The sequence below is a fragment of the Nanorana parkeri genome, unplaced genomic scaffold (genome assembly GCF_000935625.1).
Source record: "Nanorana parkeri isolate BGI_ZX_2015 unplaced genomic scaffold, ASM93562v1 scaffold555, whole genome shotgun sequence".
Taxonomy (NCBI): domain Eukaryota; kingdom Metazoa; phylum Chordata; class Amphibia; order Anura; family Dicroglossidae; genus Nanorana; species Nanorana parkeri.
The window spans coordinates 243,648-262,333 of record NW_017306823.1 but is presented as its reverse complement, the minus strand read 5'-3'; the positions used below and the strand labels follow the sequence as shown (position 1 = coordinate 262,333).

The 18,686-nt window shown below is 43.6% G+C and overlaps 1 protein-coding gene across 2 annotated transcripts; it reads left to right on the top strand.

The window, feature by feature from the left end:
• The first annotated feature begins 873 nt into the window (after positions 1–873).
• Positions 874–17,194, top strand: TRA2B (transformer 2 beta homolog (Drosophila)). Of its 2 annotated transcripts, none has more exons than XM_018562013.1 (9): positions 874–1,034; positions 8,468–8,613; positions 8,719–8,881; positions 11,156–11,344; positions 11,476–11,591; positions 13,735–13,827; positions 15,138–15,221; positions 16,072–16,145; positions 17,134–17,194. In XM_018562013.1, exons 1-9 carry the CDS (start codon positions 999–1,001, stop codon positions 17,142–17,144), a joined length of 912 nt encoding a protein of 303 aa, XP_018417515.1. In that variant the 5' UTR covers positions 874–998; the 3' UTR covers positions 17,145–17,194. The 2 variants fall into 2 exon arrangements, with proteins under 2 accessions (XP_018417515.1, XP_018417517.1); XM_018562015.1 differs by having other exon boundaries at positions 8,719–8,890; positions 15,174–15,221.
• Positions 17,195–18,686: the final 1,492 nt, after the last annotated feature.

Genomic DNA, 18,686 nt, shown 5'->3' with positions numbered 1-18,686 from the left:
TCTAGTGACAAAAGACTCTCAGCAGCTCAAGCCGCCTGCATTCTAGTGACAAAAGACTCTCAGCAGCTCAAGTCGCCTGCATTCTAGTGACAAAAGACTCTCAGCAGCTCAAGCCGCCTGCATCCTAGTGACAAAAGACTCTCAGCAGCTCAAGCCGCCTGCATCCTAGTGACAAAAGACTCTCAGCAGCTCAAGCCGCCTGCATCCTAGTGACAAAAGACTCTCAGCAGCTAAAGCCGCCTGCAGTCTAGTGACAAAAGACTCTCAGCAGCTCAAGCCGCCTGCATCCTAGCATCAAAAGACTTTTAGCAGCTTACGTTTTGTGCACTGTGCTTTAGTAAACTGTCACTTAGAGTTTACATATGGAGGGTACATATTTACATCATAAGCCCAGGTCACTTCCAACATAATTGGCGTTAATTACTTTGTGATTACTACTTTAATATATTATGGGGGGGATTTATCAAAACTGGAGCAGACAGAATCTGTAGCATGACAACCAACCAGCTTCTTTCTTCAGTATAGCTTTGAAAATGAAAGATAGATGCTGAATGGTTGCCATGGACAACTGTTCTCGGTTCTTCCTGCACTAGTTTTGATAAATCCTCTTATACATTTGTAGAGTGAGTGGCAGAGTCTGTTCTACCTACTGACAGGGTGCGTGGGACAGCAAGCAAGGAGCAAAGGAGCAGATTTAACCAGCAGCGAGCAAAGAGGACAAGCCTATAGGACAGTAGCAGCAAGAGAGACGATTGCATAGCAGCGAGCAAAGGGGCGGAGCCCATAGAACAGTAGTGAGCAAGAGCGCCGATTGGATAGCAGTGAGCAAAGGGGAGGAGTCCATAGAACAGCAGAAAGCTGAGAGCAGATAGGAAAACAGTGAAGCGAGGGGGAGGAGCCAGGGCTTTTCTTAAGCTACACGCTTATAATCGCGCCGTCTTTAGCAGGCCAGTGTCTTGGGGTTCCGGTTCGTGGCTGGCTGAGATCAAGCAGCGAAGATGAGCGACAACGGGGAACAGAATTATGCCGATCGGGTTAGTAAGCACTTAATGTATACGGCGCTAACACATCTCCGGCTAGGCCGACACGGGCGATCGCATCTTTTTATTATTGGTGGTTGCTATGGTGGATTATCGGCGATCGCCTCATTTGCAGCACATTGAAATCATCGTGATGGCTGATAAGCCCTGTATTTCGTGAGATGTGATCGCTCGTGTAGCTCTAGGCTTCTACGCTGCTTGAACGCGGACAATTCCGATGGCTATTTCCCGGACTTGCCGTAGCGAAGAGCCGCGGATGTCGTTAGTACTAACTAGAACGTTATTTGCAGGTAATCGGTGTGTGAGCTGAGATCGGAGTGTGATATCACGAGGCCTAGCAGGAGGTGTGGGTAGCCGGCCGCCATTTTGTGTGCCTCTGCTTCCATAAGATGGCTCCGGGCTGTGACGACATCGCGGTGCAGAGCGAGCTGTGTGAGGAGACGAGGCCGTGTTGTGTGCCCGCCACTCCTTCACAATGGCGCTCCCGGCCTAGTAATTTAGCTTGGGGAGGCATTGTGTCATGTAATGGAACGCAGTACACACAATGCCCCTCATGCTTGTTGTATATTCGTCTAATTTCTGACGAGAGTGTACACCTGCCATTTCCGGGGCCACAGGTCTACATTCCTGCTTTGTTAAGGCCCAATTCACACCTCAGGGTAGCCATGTGCATTTGCGTGTTTCTAGCCCTGTAGACGTTTTATATTAAAATGCACAGGCTCTTCTATTGAAGTATATGGATTCAAAATGCATAATTGTGCCCCAGAGGAAGCTCATGGACACGTTAGGACATCTCACTCAGGTGTGAGGGTGCCCGTTAAAGTGAAATATTTAAAGTTTTTTTTTTTTTGTTTTAATTCTCTTTTTAGAAAGAGGAAGCCCTCCCTTCCATGATTGATTTAGTTTAGGTGTTTTATGTCCTGTTAGGTAAACTGCTCCCCTCTTGTTGGTGTCTCCTTCAGCTATCTGGGTGCTGAGGAGACTCGGGCCTGCAAGCTCCGGTGCTGTCCATAGACACACACAGCCTGTCAAGCCACGCCCCCTGCTCCTTCCACCACTCAGACTGACGGCAGAAAGAGCCTATGGCGCCTCTCCCCTCAATACCCGCTCCCACAACCAGAAAGTTTGGGGAACAGCAATGGCTTCCCTGACCCAGATGGGGGGACAAGCGAATGGAGATAAGGATTTGGGTATTGAGAAAGGTGCTGGGTGTTAATGCGGAGAATGCATTATGGTAAACACCAAGCCTGTAGTACTAATTTAAGAATGAAGTTCCTCAACTTAGCTGTAGTAGTTTTGGGCAGTCTGAGGTGTGAATGGGGCCTGAGGGAAACACGAGCTGCGGCTGCATTTTTTCGCTTTCAGGAGGCATGGGTGATGTTGCTGCGCTTTCCTGTAGAGCTGGGAGATTGAACCCGCATGAGACTGGTATCTTGCCGTAAGCTGGGGTGCGTTCTCAGGTTTTCAAGCTCCCAGATCTGCAGGAAGACGTGGTGACGTCGCCTGTGCCTCCGTGAAGCATCACAGACCGGGGTAAGTTGTTTTTTTTTTTGTTTTTGTGGGCAATCTGTTTTTTGAATGGCTAATTAACCCCTTGCCAGCAGCTCTTTTAAAAAGTCGTTGGAACAGCAAGAGCTGGGGCCTGACTTTTGGTCACATGATCTCTGTAACAGCCAATTACAGCAGTCATGTGATCAGATTTGTAAAAAAAAATGGCCTGTCGGTGACAGCTCTGTGAGCTTCTTGGGAAGTTGTTAAAGCAGTTTGTGTGTTGGGGGTGCAGAAAAAGCAGCTCTTCTATTTGGCATGGAAGGTCTGCATAAATGTAAAGTGATCTTTCAGCCCTCTGTGTAAAAAGCCTACAATGTGATTAGACCAGGTAAAACCTTTCTTCAGATTTAGTTTTGGATGGAGCAGGGAAGGGTTGGATCTTGATGGAATGATATAGCTTTTATGTATAGCTTTGTCTCCATTGGGGAGATTCTCCACTTGGTGATTGGCATTTGAATTAGAAAGTACGGGGGAATCCAACATTTTGGACCTGTCCCAGAACAAGAGGAAGGGGAATTGTTACTATGAGGGGGATGTCTGTCTGAAAGGGAATTCTTTTCACTTTGCGAGTTTTCCTCTAACTTCCTGGGACAGAAGGTGAATACCAGTGAGGAAAGTTCCAAACAGCCAGAAATAACCCGTTTTAATACTTGATATGCTATCCAATACTTAAGTAATCTGGGCAGAAATCTTACCCTTGCAATGCAGTACTAGCCCTGCTGCAAGGGTTAAGTGTTCATTTTGGTTGGACATAAATAAGTTATACTCATGATCTTTGGTCGGCTGGTTGCTAGACTGGTCTTTGCAGCCCCTCTCCCCCTTTGCTCCAGCCGTCTAAGTCCTTTGAGTTGTCGCATCTAATAAATGCAAAGGGGCATTCTATCGCTGGAGCAGAGGGAGAGAGGCTGATGGGCCGGCCTACCAGACAGCAAGCTCTGAGAATCGGGCGAATATAACTCTGTCCCATTTTAAAGGAGAACTATGAGGCGAGTGAAAACCACTCATCCTCATAGTTCGAGCTGACGTGTGACAATGAAACTGTCACAGGTCGGCTCCTAGGATCGGGAAGTGAGCGAACACATACCGGCGTTCACTTCTTGAAATGTCCCTGCAGAGAGCTGACTGTCACTCACGGCTCCCTGCAGGGATTGGGGATTGTTACAAGTTGCCATTCACAAACCATAATTATTATTTTTTAATGCTGCTTGTCTTGTATGCTGCGTTTATACTTGTGGTAAAAATGTGTTCAGCCTTCCCCTTCTATGTAATGTTAAGGAAGGGGCCGGCGAGTAATGTTAACCCTGCCTGTACTGTGCTGGCAGATTTCATTAATTGCTGTAAAGTAGATTTGAGCATTGTCAAAGGGTTGGCGATCTCAAGGCTTGGATGTTACATTGTAGGTCAGGGGTAGCCAAACTCCGGCCCTCCAGCTGTGGTGAAACTACATATCCCATGATCCTTCTCTCTCCGGATGTCATGTCTGTGGCTGTGAGAATCTTGCAATGCCTCATGGGGCATGTAGTTCCAACACAGCTGGAGAGCCGGAGTTTGGCTACCCCTGTTGTAGGTTATGGAAGTTTAACTGACCCTTTTAGGCACATTGCCAGTTATTCTAAGCAGCAGAAGCTGCCTGAGATTCCCATGTACAACCCGGCTCCAGAGTAACCACTATTAGATTTGCTGCATGAATAGGAACACATGACAGATCTAATGGGGGTTCTCAAATTTGACTGCACAAGTGAAAATATGCTTTAAAGTGTCTAAACTCTGCAGTTAAATCTTCAAAAAATACTTTCAAGTACTATTTAAAAAAATAAATATCTTATTGTATTCGTCAGCTGTAGATCCTGAAATCTTCTCTGAATTGGTGCCGAGTGTCCTTGTTACAAAGTTTCCTCCTTTTTAGCTTGTCTATATTATCATTAGTGTAGATGTGTCAGGACTAGATCTAAACATGAGATCTGTCACTTGGCTTACATTTTTCACCAGTGTCTCCTTCTGCCTTGTATGCAAAGATCGTAGACTAATTCCCTGGGGAGACTTTATCAAATCTGGAGCAGACTTGCACTGCAACCAATCAACGTCTCTGTCTCATTTTTAAATCGTTCCTGAGCAAACTGGAGAGAAGCTGATTGGTTGCCACGGGCAACTGCTCCAAATTCTGTCTGCTCCAGTTTTGTGTGGATATACTTGGCATATTTTCATGTAAAGTCTGGTATTAGGATCCTGTTTATGAAGCTTACAGGGCAGTGATCGGTGCGAGCCTCCATATCTTTTTGTACAGGCTTCCAGTAATAAATGACAAAGTGAAATGTGTAGAGATCTGCAGGTTTTTTTTTTTTGTTTTTTTTTTTTTAATTCATTGATTGAAGAAACCGAACAAAAATGAAACCTTCTGAATATTCACATTTTGTTTTAGTATGAGGTATGCCCTGATGTAGGCTTTGACAGACCCAGAACTAGGAACCTGCTTTAAAAACCTAGGAAGCAGCACTTTGCAGACTACCTGTCCCCTGGAGGTCAGTGGGCTCTGTTAGGATGGAGGCTCCTCAGCTTCTAGACACGTAGGACTCTGCTGCTCTCCATCCATTGATCATTCCTGTCATACTGATTTGTCTTCACTGTCCTCCATTCCCATGGGACTGCTGCAGTTTTACTTTCGTAGGGATAGAAGCAGGAAGGAGAGCTGGGGGTGAATGACTCTGCAGATACATATTGCTAATGCATGCAGTGTGATTGGGTAGGAGCTGGAGAGGTACAGCCAAACCCACAGGGCTGCTGATATAACTTAATTTACTACATCTGTGTTTTTTTATATATTCAGGTGAATTGAAAAATCGGTTTACCTGATCTGTGTCATCCTTCCTTAATTTCAGTTCTTGAATTTTGACTTGGTGGTAAAGAATTTCCTGTTTTGGCATAGGACTTCTTTGGGCAGCATTGATGGAACAGAAATCGGTGCCGTTTGTGAGAATACACGTAGGGATGACTTAAAGGTTGCTGGGTCGGTTGTTTCCTTATAGAGGGGCTCAATGCAGTTCACCACTTCCAATAATCTGACTGGCAGCTGTCCTCCTGGTGTGTTGATGGGCAGTGAGATGTTGCGTAGACTGAAAATACCATTTGTGTTTAACCTAAAGAGATGCATGTACAAAACTAAACTCGGTAGTTAAATCTTAAAAATACATTCAACTACCTTTTTTTTTAATAACAGAAAAGTATTTTATTTGTGTATCGCTCAGTTGTAGATCCTCAAATCATCTCTAAGCTGGTGCTGACACTGTCCTTCCTTCTGGAGGGGGGCTACTTTTGTCCCCCATGTGCCCTGTATGTGTGTTGTAAAGTAGTCACCGCTCCAAGCTCGCTCCCATGATGGTCTACAGTATCACATATAGTTTACTCATTTTTATTCAGATTGTAGTCTATCACTGAAGCAAGCTTGGTGCAGTGGCTACTTTACAATACACACAGGGGCTATGGGGAACAGAAGTAGCCACCCTGCAGAACAAAGGTCAGTGTCGGCGCCAATTCTGAGATGATTTGAGAATCTACAGCCGAGTGATGGACAAATAAGATGCATTTCTGTTAATAGCTGGAGTGCTTGAATGGATATTTAACTTTTTTAAGAGCTGCAGAGCACACTGAGAACAGGCAACAAGGGCAATGAGTGACCGAAGGGGAATTTAATGTCTGTGGGTACTCTTTTATACTTAGTGTATCTGCTGAAGACCAGAAGAACAAAGATGGTCCAGATCTGCTCTACTCCCTAAGGTGTCCACAGGCATATTAGAACTTGTGACCATTGAGCTGTCTGCAGGCCATTCCCAGAAAATCTTTCACTGGGGACTATGCTTTGGCGTTTGGTTGGGCTTTCCAGGTCTACCAACAGCAATAAGCTACTCCTCCTCCACCAAACCTTCTTGTTAGCCTGATGTAAATGTGCATGGGAATAGTTGTTTGGTGTCTAGATCATTTAAACTCTGTAGATGGGCATGCTTTTTACCACACCCAAAACACAGAAAACTGCCACTCTGTTTACACGCTAACAAAACCTTTAATGGACTATATTGCCAGACTATTTATTTTAGCAACAATCTTCCCATAGGATTATATGTGCACTTTATGCATGGAAATGCATGTCATTTACCTGTTAAGTCCTCCCTTGTGTAGATTGCTACTACTGGGCACTGCCATCTTGGATGTCATGTCAGACTGTTAGTCAAGTAACAACAGTAATTTCCCTGCACTTCTTCCCTGTCAGCTGCATAAAAGGTTATGTAGGGAGGTCAGGGAAGGGGCCCAAGTAGCTGGGCCAGCACAGACAGTAATGAGGCACTCCCAGAACACGAGAGGGATGTGATGTGTCAGGGGGAACTGTGGCTGTGCTAGGGAACTGACTGTTCCTAAAGTCAAATATTGCAGGTGAGTAAAAAAATAAATTTATTTATTGAAAGGAAAAACACAGCAAGTAAGCATTTAGAATACTTGCTTTCCTGTATGTTTACCTGCAGTTTGTTGTTGGTGACTGGATCTCTCAGGGTGACGAGCTAGAATCCGAACTCAAATTACCCCAACAAAGCTTAGGGTGCAGTTATGAGGCACCCAGGAAAATGTGGTCTATTCTGCTAAATACAGTCTAATTCTGTGTAATCAGCGAGTCTAGGAAAGTGTGACAACTGGGGGTCACAAGATGTGCCAAGTCCTGGACTTTTTTTTTGTTATTCTACTGCAATGCATTTAATGACCACAGCCTACTGGCCTGGTGTGCATGGGCCCTTAATGTCTCTTGGGGATCTTCATCAGAATTCTGTCCAAGCCGACAAAAGCCAAACAATAGTATCAAAGTTGCCCGATAGTCTCCAGAAGTGCAAATTGAACACTTAGTAGGGAAACCCGGTATAACTTGCTGACGTCCTTGATATGGCTTTAATTGGCCCAATTCATTGATGTTTGTGTGAGAGATGGAAACCTAATGGGCGATTCGACCCATCGCTGGCCATCAGTTTGTGGAGTAGTCATTTTGGATTTTTATAATTGAGTTGTTTCATATACAGTTTTTTTTTTTTTTTTTTTAACCTATAATATTGTATGCAAGTAGGCCATCAAGCCTGCAAAAATATTTATCATGCAGGTTCCCATTGCGAAAAGTGTTCATTTTTATTTGAAGGAGTTAAAATAATCAATTCTATATCTAGTTATTAGATGAAAGAATTGCATTACAATTAAAATTGTCTAAATATGAAAAGAGAAAATCGGGTGATGTGACATTTAGGTATATTCTTTCTTTCGTGTTTTAACACTTTGTCACAGAGTTTTGATCCTGAAGAATTTAAACTCCATCCTGTTCTTTTTCTGTTAAGGTTAAAATTGAAGAAGGAAAATACAGAAGTCGTCATTTGACACGTTTTTTAAATGAGAATTATTTGAAGCTCAGAAATAAGTGAAGCTGAATTTGAAAAAAAACTATGCATGCTAATTGTCAGAGCTGAAGTCCTACTTGTAGAATATTGAGAAATAAGTATGAAGTGGGGAAGATGAAAAAGAAGTCAGAATTTGAATGACTGAAGAATGAAGAAGGAAATGAAATAAAAAATGAAGTTATGATAAGAAGTAAACTGGAGTCATAATTCTCTACGCTAAGTAATTACTAGTCTGTTTCTGTGTCCCTGTACATTTTTTCAGAATAAATGCATGCATTATCTGTTTAAGAATGCATACAGGGTAAACAAAGGGGAAATTATGATATCATTAAGACGCCAAAACACCTTTTTTATAGACTATTTAAAAGCAGAGTATAATTTCAAGCTCAGAGTTTTAGATCTTAAGTTGAAACTCTTTTTGGGTCATCTAGTTAATCTTTATCTGTTTGTGTTCAGGAGTCCCGGTCTGCTTCAAGGAGTGGCAGCGCTCGTCGATCAGGCAAATCCGCAAGCCATTCCCCGACTCGTTCACCTGCACGCTCGAGGTCTAAAGAGGGGTCCAGACATTCAAGATCAAAGTCCCGATCTAGGTCTGAATCAAGGTACACTATTTCCTAAAACTGCCATGACCAGAGGGGGGGTTTTACCTCCTTTACTGGTAATTTTTTGATAAGTCGTCCTAATTTATTTTTTTAAAATCCTTTTAGATCTAGATCAAGAAGAAGTTCTCGACGTCACTACACAAGGTCTCGCACTCGTTCAAGGTCTCACAGAAGGTCCAGAAGCCGTTCTTACAGCAGAGACTACCGAAGACGCCACAGCCACAGTCGATCTCCCATGTCCAACCGAAGGCGGCATATAGGGAGTAGAGTAAGTTCGGTATGCTATTAAATAAGCACTTTTCATTACAACCATACACAGTAATGTTTTAATGTCCTGTTTAAATGTTTGTGGGTAGAAGTATGGAAACTGCCACTGCTGCATCATGTATTTTTAGGGTGCTATCATCCTTGCTTAGTGAGTTGCTGACCTGGGAAAAAAGTGTCCAGCCACTGGAGTCCTGGCCCAATACACACATTGGGGGAGAATTTATAAAAACTGGAGCCGATTTTACACTGCAACCAATCGGCTTCTCTGTCTCATTTTCAAATCCTACTTGAGCAAACTGAAGAGATGATTGGTTGCCCTGGGCAACTGCTCCATATTTTGTCTGCTCCAGTTTTGATCAATTCCTCTCATGCTGTTTTGTGATTTTCAGTCCCAGTGATAGTGGTCATCAGGACAAAGAGAGTGAATCTCCCTAATGGGGACGCAATAACAAGACTGCAATAAAAACCTGACAGCTGTTCTAATCCTCTTTATCCATAACTAGAAAAAAAAAAGTTTGGCTTCAGTTGCACTCTCTCAGGAGCTTTCACCCGTGTCAGTCTCAGTCTAGGTTTGCTATTGTATTTTACGGCCTGTTCACACGGCTGCATTACAATAATGCATTTTACATGCATTGGTGAGATGTGGTGCATTGCTTGTAATATGCTCTATGCTAGCAAAACTTGCAGGAGTGGTCCATTGATATGCATTAGGCAGCACATTCAAATAATTGAGCTGTCATAATGCAACATGATGAGTGTTAAAACACCCAGCTGTAAACAGGCTTTTATAGGGAGCAGCTAGAAATATGAGTTATTCCTAAATATGATCCTTAAAAATCCTCCTGAAAATAGCAATGCACTTCCTGTGCCTAGGCACTCGTGTGCATTCAGCCTCATATGCTAGTCTCATGAGACTTGAAGATGGCACTACTGTGCTGCTCACTGCCTCCTCAGCAAGGAAATAATCCCCATATTTTATTTATTCTGTAGGTCTCTGCTTTCTCAAGCACTTCGGTAACAGCACTGGGAGGGAATCTCTTAAGGTGCCCGTACACCTGCCGATTATCGTACGATAGTCACGGGTGTTCCCGCGATCGTAAGATAATCGCCAGGTGTGTGAAAGGCGTGCGACCGTTTCTACTGTACAGTTGCACATCTTTTTGTCTCCCGAGCAGGCTCGAAAACCGGCCGAGAATCGTACGATTGTCGGCGGGTTAGTGGCATTCTCGGGAGACAAATGCCGCACGGGCCGGTGTGCACAAGCGGCATTGGAATAATCGGAAGCCCTCCCCTCAGCGGGGCGGGCTTGCGATGATCAAGTACGATCTGCCTGTCCATAATAGGCAGATCGTACAAGCTTTTAATCACTTTACATCCATCGCACGTAGAGAGTTGTGTGATGATTGTAAAGTGTATGGCCAGCTTTACATGAGGAAGCACAGTCCTTCCTATATCACGGTGGCCACCTCCATACAGACCTGGTGAGGGCCAGTGCCAGGGTGCTTTGGACTGCAAATGCAGCATGCTCTTCACATTTGAGGGGCTTCTGAGCTCATTTAGTATGGGGAGAGAAGCACATCTGAACCCAAGTCAGTCCTGGGGTAAAGATCAGCTGCAGGGAGACCAAAGGCAATATGGGTGACTAATCCTTTAGCTGCCTTTTTGGGGCACAGCTTCTACAGTTTAAAAGAGAAATATGGTCCAACCTTTTTTTGGTCATAGTTCTCTTTAGGGTCACTGGAGGACCTCTATTGTCTTCCTGTGACACAAAACTCGGCATACACTGGGCTATTGCCCACTATACGCTGACGGCACAGAGCCGCACTGCAGTCTGGATGGATCCTGGCAATATTGTTGGGATACACCCCCTGTGCCCGACCCCTCCCCTGTCCTTCCAATCAGTGCTGGAGGAACAGAGAGGGGAGGAGGGAATCCCTGCAGGGAATGGTGACTGAGGCACTGCTCTCTCTGCAGGGAGATCAGGAACTGCGTGATCAGCAGTATGTGATCGCTCAGCTTTTGATCAATAAAGCCGATGTGTGACAGCTTCAGTGTCTCGCACCGACTCCAATTATGGGGATGAGTGTTATTTCACTGTAACCCATAATTCTCCTTAAGAGCTTTGTTAAAAACGGCAGTGGTGGATCCCATATTTCTTCCCTGATTTGTCTTTAATGTTTGTCTGTCTTATTACTATGTATGTATGTCTGAATTTTAATTGTCTGTAGGCTATTTGAACAGCGCTAATATTGTTTCAAATGCATTTCAACCATAGGCAAACCCTGATCCCAACTGCTGTTTGGGAGTGTTTGGTTTAAGTTTGTATACCACGGAGCGAGATCTAAGAGAGGTATTTTCAAAGTATGGTCCAATAGCCGATGTATCCATCGTGTATGATCAGCAGTCTAGACGTTCCAGAGGGTTCTCGTTTGTTTACTTTGAAAATGTCGAGGATGCGAAGGAGGTGAGAAATACGTTTTGGTGCAGTTTATCTACAATTGCTAATGTTTTAGTATTTTTTTTGTTTTGTTTACACGATCGTGTAAACCCCCGCAGTTCTTAAGTGTTAATCAATGTAATATGTTCATTTTTTAGGCGAAGGAACGCGCAAATGGAATGGAACTTGATGGAAGACGCATACGAGTAGATTTCTCAATTACAAAAAGACCCCACACCCCTACCCCAGGAATATATATGGGAAGGCCAACCTAGTAAGTACCTAACTTTTCTCCTATTTTGGCAAATAAATGCAGACTTTTTTTTTTCATTCGGGGCTATGGAGAGAAGTTGTCCGTCTATGGGCTTGGAAATTGCAATAAAACAATGTAAATACTAAAATTCAAGACAAGGTTACTTGAAATGCACTTTAAGTGTAGTCTGTCAGGTTAGGAAAAGGGGTTAACCCATTGCTAACTTAAAAAACTCCAGCATGTTCAAAATTAACCCTTGCAGTGGGGCAACCCCCCACACTGCAAGGGTTAAGTGCTCGTTTTGGTCTAGGGTCTAAAATAAGAACCTACTTGCCTGATCCTTGGTCCCGTGGCGGGGACCGCTTCCACACCAGCTGTGGTATGTCCGTGGGGGTCCTTGCGTCTAATACAAGCAAATGGACCTTGCATAGATGAGATTACATCAGTGAGACTTAGTCTGCTGTAACCTGGTTGAGAAGAGGCTATGGGGGACTGGTCTGGCAGCCAGGCGAAACTGAGGATCGGGCGAGTAACTTTTTTTTTAATTATTTTTAGACTCTAGACCAAAACCGCACTTAACCCTTGCAGTGTGGGAGTAGCCACACTGCAAGGGTTAATGTTGTATTTGTCCAGAGTCCTTTAATTGATTTGGGACTGTCAGCCTAGACTACTTTGTGAAAAATAATTCCATATTCTGTTCCTCTGTCAGCGATGGCTGCTGATATGTTTGTTTTTCTCCTTCCTATCTGCGTCCAAGTTCAGGCACCTGGACCGGCATTGATGTGCAGGTTCAGGTTGGCGTGCAGCTGTTGTCTTCCATAAGCATGTTCAGGCAGATGCATTCAGTTACATTCGGCACCTGTCCCTCCCGTGAACAAGTCTTTGCACATGCCTGAGTGAATGAGCCCTTACGGCTGTTTGACTGCTAGGACACCAGTGGCGGCCTCCAGATTCCTTTCAACTTGGGTTTCTGTTTAGAGGCAAACTTGAGTTGAACTTTTAAGAGAACATGTTTTAAAGTGTAGCTCCACTTTTGCAGTCCAATTTGAGAAAATTCCACTTATGGGTTCTCATCCACACAACATGCCAAAAAATGATTTAAAAGAATTTGTTTCTTTGGTGAAGGCCTTTGTGCAGATTGCAGGCTCCTCTGAGCAGTTTGAGAGTGGAACCATAGTGTCAGACTGAACTTCCTCTCATTAACACACAGTGCCTCCAATGGCTGGAAGGACAGTTTCACACGAGCTGATCAGGAGGGGACACGTGCACAGATTCCATCCTGATTAGAGCAATACGGATTGGATGTCGCTGCTGTGACATCAGTGTCTGTCTAAAATGACCGGGCCCCCTACTAAGTGTCTGGTATATACCTCATGCTTGCTCTGCCTGCTGTGAAGTGTTTCAGGGAGTATACACGTCAGCCACGCATAGGGAGCAGAAGAAATAGTCTGTCAACAATAATCTGTGTGGCTGTAAAGATGATAAATCCACTGTCCAGCCATACACTGGATGAAATGTTTCCATGTCATTCCTGCCAGTAGATAAAGCTGAGGAGTTTCCACATTACTTTTTAGATTTAAAGGAGAACTATGGGGTTAAGGCTAGTTCTCAGGGTAACGGGAGGGCACAAACTAGCGTCCTCCCGTCACCCTAGGCTCAGTATACAGCGAGCTACTCGCGGTATACTGAGACGCTGAAGCGGATCCCGACAATTATGCCGGGATCCTCCCAGCTGCGTGACTGACAGCTGGCTCTGCCTATCTAGAGGCGGAGCCAGCTGTACCCGCCCCCGTCAGTTCCGCCAGTCAGCACTGGCGGAAGGGGGAATCCAGCCCCTCCCCTGTCACGGCACAGAGCCATGACAGGATCGAGAGGTGAGCGAATGCCGGTATGTGTTCGCTCACTTCTCGATCTACTGAGCAGACCTGTGACAGTCTCATTGTCACAGGTCGGCTAGAACTATGAGGTGAGTGAAAAGCACTCATCTCATAGTTCTCCTTTTTAACTTAAGCAGGCTGATAAACTGGTATTGAGAGGAATTGTAATGAGCCAATATAGGATAAGTGCGTGTCGGAAATCAGGTTTAGGATATACACTTTTTTTTTTTTTTTTAATATGCATTCATTTTGAATCCTTTTTAAAATGTCTGTTCATTTTTCCCTAGTGGAAGTTCACGCCGTAGAGATTATTACGATCGAGGATATGAGAGAGGAGGGGGATATGATGACCGAGAATACTACAGCAGATCTTCTTACAGGTTTGTACTGTTACATTTCCCCCCAATAGTCTCAGGGCTTGTTCGTCCTACACATTGCATGCTATGGTGTGTGCACTGCCCTGTGATGTAACTAGGAATGCACCAAAATATCGGCCGAAAAAGGCACTTTCTTCAAAATGCCGAAGTGTCCTCTTTCGGCCGAAATAGTGGTGCACATCCCTGGTTTCTCTCCTCCACGCTGGGCGATGTTCTGTGTCCCAGCGGGAAGAAACTGTCACAGGAGGCCGAGCGATGTGAGCGGCTGGTGTCTCCTTCCGCACAGGTCTTCCTCGGAGAGCGGTGTGGGGGTGGAGACAGCTGTCACAGGAGGCCGGCTGTGTGGTGGCAGAGTCGTCAGAGTAGATTGTTTACTGTGTCCCCAGTTATGAATGAATGGGAAGTGATCTGCATCACCTCCTGTTCCTTCATCATTGGGGACATGGTAAACATACTCTGTCCTACTCTGCTGCAGAAAAAGAGATTGAGGGCTCGGTGTTCTCAATCTTTTTCCACTTTAAAAGTGAAATATCTGGGATCTGTTTAGACCCCTAATATATTTTCCTGACACCCTCAACAGTGAAAAAATAAATATTAAAGGTTAGAGGAAAGAAAAAAAAATGTTGGTTTCTGACACTGTTTTTTTTTTTCGTTTGGAAAAAAAAAACAAAAAACTTTGGTGCACCTCCTAGTTGTAACACATTGCAGTTCTTTTGTACTTAATTTTTAGCTTACTATGTAGAGCCTTCTATAGGTATCGAACTGTTAGCTACCTTCCACACATGTCACTTGGCTTATGCTGCTTGGTAAACTTTTTCATGCAAGCTCAGCCACTACTCAAATAGCTTGCAGAAGACTTCTTTTCATATTGCAGTCACTAACCCAAAACAAGTGTGCAGCAATTAGATTTAGTGATGTCACAACTCCCAGTCTCTTTACTGATCTAGTTCAGTGACTTGTTTGGCAGGACATCCAGCAAATTTAGCAAAGGAATAGTAACCCTTGTATTTCAGCACTTTTTTTTTGTGTGCGTGCAGGTAAGTTAAGGAAAAAATATAGCAGCAGTTTACTGTTTGAGTGATATTTGACAACCCAAATATTGAAATGTTTATAGGAAACCTGTACTTTACATATACTGATCAAAGTAATGGATTTGCTGCAAAAGAGGCGCTGTAAGCAGCCCTTGTTTGCCTTCCCAGCACAGTTCAGTGCTTTGGAAGTTGGCAATTGAATCTTCATCTAGCTTGCCATGAAAAGTGTTTTCGTTTGGTATTGCACTGTAAAAAATGTGTTCCGTTTTTTTTTAATTTCAGAGGCGGAGGAGGAGGCGGTGGTGGTGGTGGCGGCGGAGGAGGAGGAGGATGGCGTGGCGGACAGGACCGGGACCAGTTTTCTAGGTAAGTCTACAATTTCCCTCATATCCTGCCCATTTGGAAGTTTTAGTTTGAAAAGTTGCAAACACAATTCTGTTTTATGATCTGAAAATGGAGAAGCATGAATTCCGAAACACACAATTCCGAAACAATATGCAGTGTATTTGAAAATAAAACAATTTGCAGATTATATGAAGTGATCTCCCTTTCATGTTTATAGGATAAAGCTTCCAATGTAGTCCCTATCTGACATTTTCAACAGATGCCAGCCACAGTGCATGTTTATCTAAGGTCCAGTGCCTAAAGTGTGCGGGCAGCATATGGCACTATGGGGAAGCAGGAGCTGGATGCCCCCACACTCCTTCCTGCTGTTCCAAGTTTGACATTACACAGACTGTGTAAGGCCTCATATGCAGACATGATGCATCCAGGTCTGTATACAGTCTATGTAGCTGTCGGAACTGCAGGAAGCAGCTTTTGAGTGGGAGCACAGCTCCTGGGTCTCTAGTTACTTGAGCTGCCCGCATGCTTCTTCTCGCAGTTCCATGCACATTAGCAGCTGGCCCTTCATGCTGTATGGAGCAACACACCCTGTGTGAATGAGGCCCAATTTATAAATGATGGAAACCTTTTTTTATCTAAATAAAATGTAGGGAACATTAAGGCTTGTTAACACCAGAACACATGTTGCATTGATGGTCTCAATTTGAATTACCCTAAATGACCAAATGCATAATTCAGTGTGGAAGATTTTCCCTAAGGCACTGTCGCACAACATTTGCTTTTCTTGTCCATGCATTCTGTCTTCAGTGCAAAGTGCATGCCCATGGTACATCAAGTAGTTTTTGTAATTCATGTATTTAATTTTTTGTAGGCGAAGATCTCCATCACCGTATTACAGCCGAGGGGGCTATAGATCTCGATCCAGATCACGATCTTACTCTCCACGTACGTCTTGTGTGTTTTATTTGGAGGCAGATTGTTTTGGTTAGACTTGTATCCCTGTAGTAGCACTTTGTTTACTAGTTTCAGACTCAACTTTGGGCTTTAACATGCAATTTAAATTAAGACTTGCTGTTTGCTTGTCAAGTGCCAGAGCCTCTGGACATTGAAATTACATTTGACCATTGAGTATGAGGGGGTTTGGGGTTGGAGCCTTGGTGCAGCCTGGTCCTAGCAAGGTCCTCTCCAAGCACAGAGGGAATTTATTTAAAAATGCATTTGTACCTTCCATTTTGCAGTATTGCTACTATGTGCGCTTTTAGGCCCCTTTCAGTTTTTCAGCCACACTAGATTGGACGCTCTAAGCACATCTATGGGCAACTGTGTGTAAACGACATGTTTCCGTTTCTACCTGGTTAGCCCCGGCCAAGTCGGGTACAACAGACGGATCATTGATCCATTTCGGCACGCACACACATGGTTCGGCACTTTCAGTTTTTTGTTTTCCGCCATCATAAGATGGAATAAAAAAAAGATTTATGGGTACGGATGTCACATAGGTGACATACGATCCCTACTGCTGACATACGATCCCTACTGCTGTGATCAGGAGAGCATCTGTTAACAGATCCACTCCTGCTACACACTTAGGCCATGTCCAATATAATTGTTTCTAAAGGTGCCCATACACTGTCTTGCGAGGGTTGTAAAGTACTGTAAAAACCGTACGATCTGCCCATCTTGGACAGGCAGATCGTACTTGCGATCATCGCAAGCCCGCCCCCCTGAGTGGCGGGCTTACGATGAGTAATGAGGGGCGGGCTTACGATGACTGCAAACAGGCAGTGTGCGCACACCGTCCCGTTCGGCAGTTGTCGAACCAGCAGGCCACTAACTCAGTCGTACGATTCTCGGCAGGTTTTCTAGCACGCTGAACTTTTCTGGGTTTTTTTTTTAAACTAATATTTTTTTTGCTTGGTTTTTGATTTTTCAGGTCGATATTGAAAGCTGAATAGATGCGACCATCTGACATTCAAAGCAAATGATTCTGAAAGCTGAATAGATTCGACCATATGAGCTATGAAGCAACTGATTTTGTGCATACAGTAATGCTTATAAGTGATGTTTGTGATGAACAGGCTTTTTTGTGACCGTTTTGGTAGTCTTGTTAATATATTTTCTTTTTTCCTGGCTCATTTAGACAAAACCGTGATCTAGATTTTGCAGAGGTTCTGCATGTATTTTTTAAATGGTTTGACTTGTGACTACCAACTTCCCTCCAAACTACTTTTTAAAAATAAACTTTTCAAATTTTTTTTTTCTTTATGATCTACTTTACCTTTATTGTATATTTGACTTATTTTATTTAGGAGTCGCGCTCATCACTTTATGGCATTCATAAATCGGGGGTGATTAATTCAATGTGGGCAGGGAGTGTTCAGTGAATATGAATGGCCTTTGTACCTTCCTAGTCAATTTACTTTTGTGTTCATCACATAATTGTAAATAATCGGGGAATCCCCCTTTTCTCAAATGTATGTGCCTAGACCTGTAGGATGTGTTGCTTTTTAACATTGTGGATTTGGATGTCAATAAACAACTGCAACTCATTTATTCCAGATAGAAGACATTAAGCTGTAAGATAAAAGTGGTTTGTTTTAGTATGGGCAGTGCAAGGTTAAACATCTGTCTAGATGCACCTTTGCATATTCTTGAAATGCTGAATATTTGCCTTTTTTGTAGCAAAATATTTGTATGTTACGATTAAAAATCTGTATTACAAATGCACAAATTATGTGAATTGAATTTGAACCCAACATGCTAAAAGCCAAAATCTTTAAAACAGACCTGGGGGGTTAGTTTGTTTGCAACCTTACCAAGCAATAACATGCCAGACCTATGTACCTATAAATGTTTGTGTACATAGTTCTAGCTTGCTCCTGCCACCAGGTGCTCCATTATGTATGCATACCTTCTTGCCTTTCTATTGGCCCAATGGGTAAGATTTGGTGTCTTTTTGGCAAGAAAGGGGGTGGGACACCAGCGTATAACTATTCAAGGACTGGCCAATGTTTGAATAGAGCAGCCTTTGTTTTTGGGTCTTGACACACTTTTAGCGGGAAATCACCATGTGATGGTGTGCTGATGCATTTTGGGGGGAAAAAATAAAAAAATTGGGTTGGATACAATATTACCTGCGGTGAGACATTCTCCATGAAAGGGCTGCCTTTAGGCAACACGTTAAATCGCTTGAATTCACTTCAGATGAGATTAATTCACTACACCACAAGTCTGAATCCAGCCTGAAAGTTCTTTTGACATGCAGAGAGTCTTGTTCCTACTCTTGGTCCAGTATGTTTCTACTTTGTCTTTTCCAAATAACAAAGTATGTACAGCACTCTAAAGAGGGGAAGGGGTGTTTTAGATGACATGTACCTGTACCACAAACTTCCAAAAATACAAAAAACGCGTGCATACACTTACCATAAGAATGTGAGTGTGCTATAAAGGAAATTCAGAGTTAGGACTTACCGGTAACTCTATTTC

Excerpts from the sequence above, each read along its gene's own strand:
- TRA2B (XM_018562013.1), top strand. The coding sequence starts at position 999 with ATGAGCGACAACGGGGAACAGAATTATGCCGATCGG. Across the intron at positions 8,614-8,718 it reads CGATCTAGGTCTGAATCAAG|ATCTAGATCAAGAAGAAGTT; the intron begins GTACACTATTTC and ends AAATCCTTTTAG. Across the intron at positions 11,345-11,475 it reads ATGTCGAGGATGCGAAGGAG|GCGAAGGAACGCGCAAATGG; the intron begins GTGAGAAATACG and ends TTCATTTTTTAG.